The sequence below is a fragment of the Phascolarctos cinereus genome, unplaced genomic scaffold (assembly GCF_003287225.1).
Source record: "Phascolarctos cinereus isolate Bilbo 61053 unplaced genomic scaffold, phaCin_HiC Scaffold_726;HRSCAF=1367, whole genome shotgun sequence".
Classification (NCBI taxonomy): Eukaryota; Metazoa; Chordata; class Mammalia; order Diprotodontia; family Phascolarctidae; genus Phascolarctos; species Phascolarctos cinereus.
The window spans coordinates 307,031,659-307,044,232 of NW_027556098.1; the positions used below are offsets into that span (position 1 = coordinate 307,031,659).

At 39.8% G+C, this 12,574-nt stretch overlaps 1 protein-coding gene across 5 annotated transcripts in view; it reads right to left on the reverse strand.

The window, feature by feature from the left end:
* USP28 (ubiquitin specific peptidase 28) overlaps positions 1 to 12,257 on the reverse strand; it is a 68,375-nt gene extending 56,118 nt beyond the window's left edge. For 4 of the 5 annotated variants that reach the window (XM_020989740.2, XM_020989741.2, XM_020989739.2 and 1 more), the window contains exon 1: positions 12,180 to 12,257. In XM_020989740.2, the coding sequence (XP_020845399.1) occupies positions 12,180 to 12,236 (57 nt within the window). In that variant the 5' untranslated portion in view covers positions 12,237 to 12,257. Of the gene's footprint in view, positions 1 to 7,271; positions 8,788 to 12,179 lie in introns of those variants that run through there. The other variant, XM_020989737.2, reaches the window with a different exon arrangement.
* Between the last annotated feature and the right edge of the window lie 317 nt (positions 12,258 to 12,574).

Genomic DNA, 12,574 nt, shown 5'->3' on the forward strand with positions numbered 1-12,574 from the left:
TATTAAGAGACAGAAGAACCCTAGCCCTAATGAAGCTTAAAGTGCCCAGGTACTTCTTGATCCAATAAGCACCAACATGAAGACATATAAGGAGTCCAAGGAATGTGCATGGGTATGAGGATGGGCTATTTTAAACTCGGCTTAGCATACCATTTGGCTGTGTGTCATTTTTCATTTGTAAGCTTCCAAATATGCTGTCAGTTACAGATACAACCAGCAACTGCTTAAAACTAGAACACTAGCTGCTTAGGAGTAAAAAAATAAAAATAAAGATAAAACTATTTTTGAATTCCAAAATAACCCAATAAAAAAAAAACTGAGGGATGCCAGTCAACAAACAACTTAATAATTCCTAGTCAATAACAAGACCTGTTTAGAATACTGTGCAGTCATTCAGTAAATAAGGATTTATTAAGGGCCTACTATGTGCCAGGCACTATGTTAAGTGCTGGAGATACAAAGAAAAACCAGTACCCAGTGTTAAGAAATTTGCATTCTCATAGGAGAGACCACATGCAAACAACTATAAAGTATAGGGTAAACTGTGGGTAACCTCAGAAGGAAGGAATTAGAATTAGGCACAGGAAAAGGCTTTTTTCAGAAAGCAGGATTTTAGCTGAGACTTGAAGGAAGCCAAGGATGGCAGGAGTTGGAGATGGGGAGGGAGAGCATCCTAGGCATGGGAAACATTCAGTAAAAAAGTAAAGAGTAGGGGGATGAAGCATCCTGGGTGAGGAACAGCAATGAGGCCAGTATCAATGAATCTCAAGAAACAGGGCAAAATATAAGAAGACTGGAACAGTAGAAAGGGGCCACGTTACGAAGTACTTTAAAAGTCAACCAGAAGATTTTATACTTGATCTTGGAGTTAATAGGGTGCCCTTGTAGTTTACTGAATAGGAGAATGACACAGTCAAACCCGTTTTTTAGGAAGATCAACAGCAAGTAGACAGGGAGAGGTTGAAAATTAGTGAGTTATGGTAACAGAGGGGGCAATATGCTCAGAGAACTCAGGATGAAAAAGGATCACTTGTGCATGTAGGGGGATTTGTCTAAGCAAGGAGAATACAAGAGATGAACGAGGAGATAACGACAGAAAGTACCTGACTGATGTGAGATGAAGAGAAGAGAAGAGGGACCTCTTCATGAATGGCCCCAATTTTTCAGTGAAATGAGTTAAGGTCTCAGGTTAGAGGGTAGGTGGAAGGAGAGCCATGAGAACCAGGTTTTTTGCAGAAAGAGGGATCACAAAATACCTCTTAACAAGGTTAAATTTGCCAGCTTGACTTAGGGAACAAGGATCTTGTACTGCTTACACCAAAATGAGGAATCCGGTAGATGAGACAAGATTTATCAAATCAACAGAATAAAAGTTTCAGTAAAATTTCCCAGTTAGTTGGTATTTACTGCCATTTGTACAGACAGATTCCAGTCCTATTCTAAGAGATCTGAGCAGTTTTCTTTGATGATTTCTAGAAATATGATATCTGGGCCCTTTTTTGGTCATGGCTTTCAGGTTGTCTAAAGATCTTTAATTTCTAGGTCACCAGTTTTTCTTAGGGGACACCTCAACATTTTCTTTCTTTTTTAATCTTTTGATTTTGCTTCATTTTTTTGTTTGTTTGTTTTCTCATAGTCATTGGCCATTCTGATTTTCAGGGAGTTTGTTGCTTGGCCAAGGTTTTATACCTCTTGTGCCAAGCTGTAAATTCTCTTTCAGATTCTTTCTTCCATAGTTCTTTCTTTTCCAATATTTTTATTTTAGTACACTCAATTGGTTTTTAAAATCATTTTAGCTCTTTATTTTTAACTCTTCCTCCATTTCTTTTAGGAATTCTAATTGGACATGTACTCAAGCTTCATTTTTCTTTGAGGTTCTGCTTTTAGATGTTTTAGAGTCATTCTCTTCTTCTCGGTTTGTGTCTTGAACACCCTGTCAACATAATAATTCTTTATCATGGTATGACTATTATTATTTTGCTCATTCTTCTAGCCTCTTTCCTGACTTTGGAATTTGTTAGCGCCAGGCTCTGTGCATTTCTGGAGGAAAGGTATGAGCTGGTCCTGTTGCTGCTTTGTTGAGGTTTGTTATTCCAGGCTCTCAGGGATCAGCTCAGGCTAGGGGCCTTCAGGCTTTCAGTGCTCCATAGTGGTCTGATCCAGGGCAAAGTCTGATTGCTGCCCCCTTGGTCTGAGCTCTGAAAGTTCCTGACCTGAGTTTGGGTCTGAGCTACAGAAGACTGCTGCTGGACATTGCCTCTTTCAGCCAGTTCTCAAGAGAAGAATTTCAAGCTATTAATAACTATGAAATACTCCAAAATATTAATGATAAAAGAAATGTAAATCAAAACAACCCTGAGGTTTTACCTCACACCAGTCAAGTTAGCAAAGATGACAAAAGATGGGAATAGTCAGTGCTGTGGGAAAACAGTGGGCACACTAGTGTGTATTGCTGGTGTAGCTGTGAATCAGTACAACCATTTTGGAAAGCAATTTGAAATTACACAAATAAAGAGACTAAAAACATGTACCCAAATAAAGTCTATACCCTTGTTCAAAAAGATTTCACAACTAGAATTATATCAAAAGGAGGTCATTCGTAAGAAACAAAGTCTCACATATATCAAAATTTTATAGCAGCTCTTTTTCAAAACAGTAAAACAAAACAAAAAACTGGAAACAAAGCAGATGCCCAGTGATTGCAGTATGGCTAAGCAAACTATGGTACATGAATGTAATGGAAAGAATGATGAATACAGAAAAGTTTGGAAAGATCTACATAAACTGATAATGGAGTGAAGAAAGCAGAGCCAAGAAAACCATATATATATACACACACACACACATAACTACAATGTAAATGAGAATTATCACCAAAAAAATCAAAAGTGAATTTGCAAAATTACAAACAACAAGCATAGCTCCAAATATATATATATGAGAAGACACCCCCAAATCTACCACTTTGCAGAGGCTGTCCAGGGATATGGTACATTGTACTTATTTTTTATTTTTTTCATGTTTTTATCAATTCTGATTTTTTTCTCTTTTTTTTGTCTTTAAAAATATTATTTGTTATACAAGACAGCTCTCCAGATGGTAGAGGGAAGAGGGAAACTGAAAAAAAATTTGGTCATGTGAAAAAAAAGACATCAGTAAACCTTATTTTAAAAACTTAAAATCTTTAAAAAGTTGCCAAATACATAGGATTAAACCAAGATCACCTAGCATCAGAGGCAGGTATTGTAAATCAAACAGGCATTTGTTAAACATCTATTATGTGCTAAGCACATGCTGAATAATACAACTGTTGTTCAGCTTTTTTAGTCGTGTCTGACACTTCGTGCCCTATTTGGAGTTTTCTTGGCAAAAATATTGGAGTGGTTTGCCATTTCCTTCTCCACCTCATTTTATAGATGAGGAAACTGAGGCAAACAGGGTTAAGTGACTTGCCCAAGGTCACCCAACTAGTGTCTGAGGCTGAATGTGAACTCAGCTCTTCCTGACTCCAGGAAATTTCAGTCAGCTTCTTGAGGGCCACACAAACGAATATCTGTGAGAAGCAGGGTCTGCAACCCATGCTATCTAAAGCACATGACAATGACTCTCGAAGAATATGTGAGAAAAAACACTGATAGCTAGTTAATTCCAATCTAAACTCCTTAGAGGGCAATATGTGACACAAGTCTAGCTCCACCTTCTCTGTCTTAGCTTAATTGTTGTCATCTATCTAGTTTTCCCAGTGTCCTCTTTTCCTACATGTCCATTCCCACCTGCCTTGGTACTTTTGCTCACTGTTCTCGCACCTCACCTAATCTGACATCCTCCAATTCTTGATCAATAAGCTGCCATAGCAGCTAGGTGATCGATGGATTGAGCACTATACCTGAAGTCAAGGAAGACTTGAATTCAAATCTGGCCTCAGACATTTACTAGCTGTATGACTTTGGGCAAATCACTTAACTTCTGCCCCAGTTTTTTTTTCCCCATCTGTCAAATGTACCTATCTCCTAGGGTTGTTGTGAGGATAAAGTCAGATGATTTTTGTAAAAGCACTTTTCAATCTTTTAAAGCCCTATATAAATGCTATTAATAAAGTTTATATGAGAGATGACTAGCTGCAAACCAGGGGAGGGGGGAGGTTTAAAAACACTAAAAGTTCACTTAAAGATATATGAAAGCTAGGGAGAAGGAATAAATCACATCTAGTTTAAGAGATGTGAATTTTGTCTCTGACTATACTGTAAACTTCCTGACTGGCCTGGTATAGAAGAAAGGGATTTGGAATTAGAAAGGAACTAAGAAATTAACTAGTTCCACTCATGTTTTCTGACTGATAAAGAAGTTGAAACTTTGAATGACTTGCTGAAAGTCAGAGTCAGTGGCAGAGGCAGGATTTGAACCCATGTTATCCAACTACATATTCTATGTGCTCTTTCTCCTATGCCATGCTAACTCTGTGGTTTCCAGTTTCTTCACCTTTAAAATGAGGGGATTGGCATTGATATTCTCTAAGGATCCCTTCTAGTTCTAAATCTATGAAACTATGACAAGAATCCAAATCACAGGCTTAGGTACAACTTCACAGCAATATGCTGTATACTAATAGTTGCTAATACTTGCTAAACTGAATAAAATGACAATGGCCATTTGAAAAATTAATTTCATTGATTTCTAACTACATTAATATATATACTCCTTAATCCCTGTAATAACATGGTTTATGATTCTAACATTTAATTATACCACAAGCCAAATCAAATACCCCCAAAATTGTAACAATTATATATAGACAAGTGTAAAGCAATGGAAAGGCCACTGAACTGAGTGGGAGTCTTCATGTTCAGCTTTAACCACTGACTAGCCAAGTGACTTTAACCTCTCTGAGAATCAGTTTCTGCACCTACAAAATGAGAAAGTTGGATTAATTGACCTCTAAGCCCCTTTCAGTTCTGATATCCTATAAAATATAACACAGCTATCAGGCCCGGTGGGATTCACATTCCAACTTCTTCAGAACCTTGGGCTTGTTTTTTTCAGTGGAAACTCACATATTTCACTTGAGACTAAACCCTACTACTGCATATGGGCAGGCCAAGACCTGTTAGGATGTAACACTAGTTACAACCTATGTACAACCCTATCACATCAATGCAGCTGAACAGAATAAATCTTAATTACAGTGAAGGTTGAGAGCCAAATCATTTGTATTTCCTCTTGCCAAGTATATAGTTTTCCAAACAAAGAACTCTTCTTTTCTAGCCCTAGAGGCAGAGAATAGACACTTAAACACAAACCAGCAGAGAAGAAACTCAGGCTTTTTGACTTCCATAAAGCTCAGTGGTTTTATGCAAGCTCCTTCAGCTTTATGGGTCCAAGTTTTCCCAGGTAAAAAGAGTAACTGTCACTTTGCAAGGAACCATAACTAGTCAAGAATCAAGTTTGTATACAGGATATATGAAAACACAAATTGGCCCAGACTTATAGTATTTAATTTACAATGGATTAGGAAAATAGAATCAGTTAAACAGCTGGTGAAGAGTTATGACCTTAAAACTATCACCTAACCCCTTTTCTCTGGTAAGGAAAGCAGATTTTCCTGTATGAGATGAGACTTTTAAGTTCTATTCAAATACTTCAATGTAGAGATGTTCGTCTCACCAGTCTGCAGCACACACTTCCTGACATCATTTGCTTATGCTCCTATGTTTCTCAATTTTAAATTAATAAACAATTGACGTAAAAGCCTATTCTTTCACTATATCCCAACATCTAAAAGGAGATGTCTTTTAAACTGGCCTGAAAAATTACTGCTACACATTTCTAGTTTTAAAAATAACAGTGACCAAAGAAAGTAATAATGCTATTAAGGCCCAAGGAAAACACATTAATCTGCCAAGTGGATAAAGAAATGAATTTAGCTACGAATTACTGTAGTAATTCAAGTAAACATTTATTGAGTATCTACTAAATACGAGGCACGGGTGCAGTCAGGGATACAAGGACACAAATGAAATACTCTGACTTGAGTTTATATATTCTATTGTGGGGTAGGGGTAGAGAAGATACAACATGCATACAGATAAATGTAGTAAAGGTGTTTTGAGGAGGGAGAGAGTATAGTAATCCAAGCATAGACTACAAGACAGGGAATTTGTCTCTTTCACACACACATTGTAAATCTTCAGCACCTAACACAACTGAATATAGCAATTATTTTTTGAACTGAGAATTTTAAAAATTTGAACTTAATCAATTTCAATTAAAATTAATATTTTTTATATTCAAAAGAGAACAGAAAAAAAATTGTACATGAAACTGTATTATGCCTTGCTTTTCCTTTTGAGTATATATAAATTCAACACATAACTTTCAAAGCTGCCCTACTTGTCTATAATTTCTTCTGTTCTCTCCTATGCTTTAAAAAAATTCTTCCATGACCTTCTTTTCATTATCTCCCTCTCCCTTGCCATTGGAAAAAAAAAACAACAAAAAACCCTTTAAACAAAAATGCATAGTTATAATAGTCAAACAAAATAAATTCCTACAGTAACTCTGTTTTAAATATATTTCTCACTCTGTACTTTGGGTCCATTATTCATTGGCTTCCTGACAGAAATTTATCTATTGGGGAATGGCTCTTGTTCTTATACGTTTTAATCAGTTCCTTACATATCTTGGACTGGACGTAAAACTTTTATCAGAGAAATCTGATGCCAAAATCTTTTCAATCAACTGCTTCCCATCCAATTTCACACGGGAAAGGAGCAAAAAAATGCAAATTTTGTTTTTGTTTTGTTCAGTTTGAAATGCTATTTGGACATCAAGGTAGAGATTACAAGATCAAAGAATTTTAAAGCTGGAAAGGCCCATGTAGATCATTCCACCAAATTCATCATTTTATAGGTAATAGAAGCAAGGCTCAAAGGAACTTGGCCAGGATTGCCCAGTAATGGACACACCTGTGATCTGATGCCCTACTTGCCAATGCTTTCTCCTTAAACTATCTTGTATTAATAAACTGTATACATACCTTTATATACCCTATATACTCCCTCAGCTTCCTCATCTACACAGTGGGGATAAGAACAACAATATCTCCTTCCCAGAGCTGTTGTGAAATCAAATGAGAGAATATAAAGTGCCTGTCTTGCAAATCTTAAAGCGTTATAGAAATGGTACTTATTACGCATCTAATGTCTCATCCACATAACAGCTCTCCAAAAATCTGAAGAACTCCGTCATGTCCTCTCCCTTCCTCCCACACGCACCTTTTCTTTTCTAGGTTCAACGACCCCACTTGCTTTCAGTCTTCATTTAGGGTAGGATTTTGTGGCTCTTCACCAAGCTCCCATGCTTTACTGCTTATGAGGTTACAGGCTGAGAGCTGGAAATCATTAGTCCAACTTCTTCATTACACAGATAAGGGGGTGGAGAGAGATTAACTGACCTGTGGAGGGTCACACAGAGAGATGGTAAAAGTCAAAGCCAGAACCAGGCCTTCTAGTCCTGACACCAGTCTCTCCTGAAAAGCATTCTGCTGCCCCTCATCATCACCTAAAACACGGTGACCCAATCTGAATGCAACACTACAAAACGTGGCCCCTAAGCTTGGTCACTAGGCCTGTTTTAATGTAGAATAAGATTAATCTAGATTTTTTTAGATGCTAGATCACACAGTTGACTCATACTGAAGTGACTGGCTTTGAAAAAAGAATTCATTTAACAAACGTGTATTAAGAACGTGTCGTGTGCAAGACAGTTGACTAGGTGCTGCAAAAGACACAGTCACATTAATTCAGTCCGAATCCTCAAGGAGCTTGCTACCCTAAGTAAAGAGATGGGCAGAGACGCCAGACGATGGAGGAATGAGGAAGTAATGTAAATGGAAAAGGACAGCAGACATGGAAAGGTCTTTGTTACAGCTTTAAAGCAGGGGATACCTGTGTATTTGAAGGCAACAGAGGAAGATGAAGAGACTGAAAATTCTGGAGTTGACATGGATTTGTAGAAATAGGGCCCTTAGGGGGCAGCTAGGTGGCGCAGTGGATAGAGTGCCAGCCCTGAAGTCAGGAGGACCTGAGTTCAAATCCGACCTCAGACCAAACATTTGACACTTACAAGCTGTGTGACCCTGGTCAAGTCACTTAACCCCAATTGCCTAAAATGAAAAAAAATAAAATAAGAAATAGGTTCCTTAGGAAGAGAAGAGGGGCAGGGATCTATATCGTAAAGGTAGAGAGATTCCTTTTGGAAAGAAGTAAAAGAGGCAACAAAACTTTGGTCAAATACAGTGAAGTTAGTACCATATAATCCAAGTTAATGGCCATATCCCTCCTTTCCATTAATCAATAAACTGGTTTTTTGGGGACTATACATTAAGTGTGGGAGGAGGGGCTAGTGGTTATAAGACATTGCTGTGCCCGAACAAAATATCAGTAATTTTTTTTTAATTTAAAGGGCGTTTCCTTCTTTGAGATTGAAGGGAAGAATGAGACAGTATGTCTAGAAATACTCAAGTGGAGCTAAGACTGAAGAGTCAGTCTCTCCTGAAGAGTCTCAAATTATTAATGAATAAGAGGAAAGAAGTCATTTGCTTAGATGTGGACAGCAAAGGAATAGGAGTCTGACAAAAGTGGAAGTTTAGAACAGGTGAGGAGTTCACTAGGGAGTCAGTAAAAGAGGAGTAACTGACCAAATTAAAGGCTATTGCCCTTCTCACTATATCACTTGAGAATGTACTGGTAAAAACATACTTGCTATAATCTGACACTTGCTTTTCTTTGATAAAAAAATCTTTATAAGTAAACAGAACACATGGTGAGCTCCCTTCTGGTAAGATGCCATTTGTCAGTTTGTTTTATAAATACTCATTGTTTAGCCTAACACCCTTTGCAGTCGATGAAGCAACATTAGAGTTGCAGGAGCAAACCAAGAATTGGCTCATTAATGTACCAAAAACTATAAATGATCAACAAATCCTGGGCAAAAAGAAGTCAGCAAAACAAGAGAAAACAAATAGCTACGAAATCCAATTTTTAGAATTGCAGAAAAATTAATAAGCTTTTTTGAAACTAGAGAAATTATTAGGCTGTTATTACACAAGAATCAGGTTAATATCCCCTGAACACGTGACAGGTTTCATGAGATTCCCAAACTGTCTTCATGTGAATATTGCCATAATGCATAAGTTCGCAAAGTGGGTGATACCGCCCCTGTAGGATCCTGGAATGATCCAGTGGGGCAGTATTTTTTTGAAATCACACAAATTTCTGAAACAAAACAAAAAATTAAAGGGTTAAAGAAAGATTTCCAGAAGGTGCTAAGTAATTATTTTTAAGGAGGTAGTAGGCCAAATAAGTTCGGGAACCTCTGCATAATCCTTTCTCATTTTGTAAATTGAAGTTTAATGAAATTATGAAAGCTGGTACATCAAACAAAGTAAAATTTGATAAAAGAATGATCAAGACTCCCCCTAAGGTTGTCATTCTGGCAATTTGTTCTGGCACTACTACATTCTTTTCTGATCAAAATAATGAATGATTATATAAGGATCTTGTGACCAACTTTTAAAATTTTAATAGTTCTGGAAGGTAAAAGAAGTGGTATAGCACTTTTAAATTAGCAGCATCTTTAAAGGTTAGAGGCATAAGTCCCAGAAAATCCACCCAAGGTCTTCAAATTAAAGCTGTAGATCAACCAAAAGGCAACGGAAAGATAAATGTAAAGAAGGAAGTAAAAAAAAAAAGATGAAGTACCTTACTGATGAAAGAAAGGTGCATGAATGATCTTATCAGAAAAATGTGTGATTAGAAAAGGAAGGCAAGTTGAGTTGTAGACTATTCCACTGGTATAGCAAAATGTCATGAAATCTAGAGGAAGGTGTGCCACTTGTAGAGGACTTGTAGAAGAATGTGGACAAGGATCTAACAGAAGAAGCTTGGAAGGATTTCAATTTACAAGGCTGGAGGAGATTCCAACAGTGAAGAGATCCCAGTTCTAAGTAAATATTGCTCAGTTGTGCCTGAAACCCCTATTTGAGGTTTTCTTGGCAAAAATACTGGAGTGGTTTGCAATTTCCTTCTCCAGCTCATTTACAGATGAAGCAACTGAGGCAAAGAGGGTTAAGTGACTTGGCCAGCATTACACAGCTAGTAAGTGTCTGAGTCTGGATTTGAACTCATGAAGATGAGTCTGCTCTAAACTTCTATGGAAATACAAGTCCATTATAACAGTTAAGAAGAGCATGTTATTACTGACACATCCATCATATTGGAAAAACACTTTTTTTCACATCAGATTCATTCAAACTTATTGGCTAACTTGAGACACTTCCAACTCACAAGAACAGGAAGTAGTCCAAATATGAACTAGCATTTCACTCTTCATCATTTGTCTGAATAGAACAAATCATCAGTACAATATAGCAAATGTCATCACTCTACAAGATACCAGGGATCAAACTACACGTCTGTCACTGTGATTCCAAGCCCTCCAAAAATAGTTTTGACTTAACCAATCCTATTTGCTAAAGACCTAAATATTAATTATACCCTAAAACAGATCAGGACGTACAAGTTGAGAGCAATGACTGGGTGAAAACCAAGTTAATCTACATGAAATTGTCCTTAATAAGTACATGGTCTCATTAACTAGCAAAGATATAACTGACCTAAAAGAAGGCTCACTGTCTTAAATGTTTCACTTCCCTTGATCATGGACAATGTCTTAAAACTAAAATACTTTCTCCTGTGTTTAAGCCATTGCTCTCAAAACAAACAATTACTTTCTAAATCAAAAGGGACAATTTTGGCTCAATTTCCAGTAGCCATTTGCAAACAACATGTACATGAACTAGATAAAAGTCTACTTCCTTGTGGGAAGTTTTCTTTCTTTTAAAAGAAATTCTAAATAAAGAGGCTTTCAAAGAAATTCAATGCAACTTATCTTATTAGCTATGAGCAAAATATGAGAAATAAAAGGCAAAAAGTTTTTTTTAACGTATGTGTGCGTATATATGATTAGTTTGATGGTTTTGTGGTTTAGTTTGTCAAGCAAGGTCTTCTAATCTCAAAATATGACTTCTGACACCTAGTCAATATTTCCAGAAACCACTTATCGGTGTCTCCTCATTCTTACTATCCTGGGAAAAAAAGAAAGTACAGTAATTGGGTATAATGTACTTTTGTATCAGCGATTAAAAAAAAAAGTTAAAAGCAATTTCTGGCTTTCCAGAATGATAGCACCTGATACCAAGCATGAGTTTCCTCGTGGAAATTTCTGAGCATCCTACTTCCTGTTTTAAGTCACATTCTTACTCTCTCCCAAACCTTAGGTACCAGTGCTAATCTACACCAGATTCCTTGGATAACCACGCTGTCTCCTATCTTCCTTATTCTTTTACTGGAAACTGTTACCAACAAGACCAGCTACCCTTTTAAATATCTCCCTGCATGCTTTTGCACTTATCACAGTCTCTCTCTTTGGGAAGCTATTTCTGTCCCTGTCCTCCTCCCCCCTCCCCCCCAATACCACCATTAGACATTAAACACTAGAGAGCTGGGTCTGTGTCAAGTCTTTGTATAGCCAGTGCGGTGCCTCGCATATAGTAGCAGGCTCTTAATCAAAGCGTTTTGAATCGAATAGAGCTCTCCTCTCCCCACCCCCACAAGCCCCCGTGAGTGAAGGTGAGCAATGCTAGCTTGGAAGCCAGCTTCTTCTGGAGAAGAGTTAGCAGCCGGGGGGAGTGGGGATCGCGGGGCTCGAGCATTCAAGTCGCTTCAGTTGAACAGGTCCTTTCTCCCCAAACTTTTCGGAGCCGGAGCATCCTCGCTGCACGAACGGAACCATCCCTCGAAGGGCTCCCAGGCCCCGAGCTCCCCCAACACCCCCGGCTCGCCGATGGACCGCACCGGCTGCCGCCCGCCCCCCAGCCCCGGGCTCCCCAGCAGCCCCTTCCTTCGGCCGCGGGCTCCGCTCGGCCTCCACTGCCAGCAGCTTCGCCCGCTCGCCCGGCGCCGGCTGCGGCACAAACGCCTGGCCGCCCGCCCGGCCTCCATCCGGCGTGCCCTCCTCCTCGTCCTAGTACTCTCCCTCCCGCCTCTGACACCGCTTGGGGGGCCCGACGCGCGCCAGCCCAGCCCCGCCCCGCCCGCCTGCCCCGTCCCCCGCGGGCTCACCGAGCCGTGGCTCTCCGCCCCGCTCGCCGCGTCCTCCTGCTGCAGCTCCGCCGTCATGGCCGGGACCCCCTCCCCTCCCCCCCGCCCTCTAGCTCGCTCGCCCGCTAGCTCTCTCTCCCCGTCCGCGGGGTCTACAGACACCCCACCGCTGCCGCCACCGCCGCCACCGGACTCAGCCCCGAGGAGGACACCCTCCTCTCCACCACCGCCCCCCGCCTCTGCCTCCGCCTCCGCCTCACAAGCCCCCTCCTCCTGGGTTCCGTTCCAGCCCCGCCCCCTCCGCTCTCCCTCCCCTAACCTGGGCGCGCGTGCGCGCCCCGGGCGGGCCCACCCCTTCGCCAACACTGGGGCTGTGCGCGCCTGCGCATGAGGAGGACAGGTGGGGAACGAGCCCG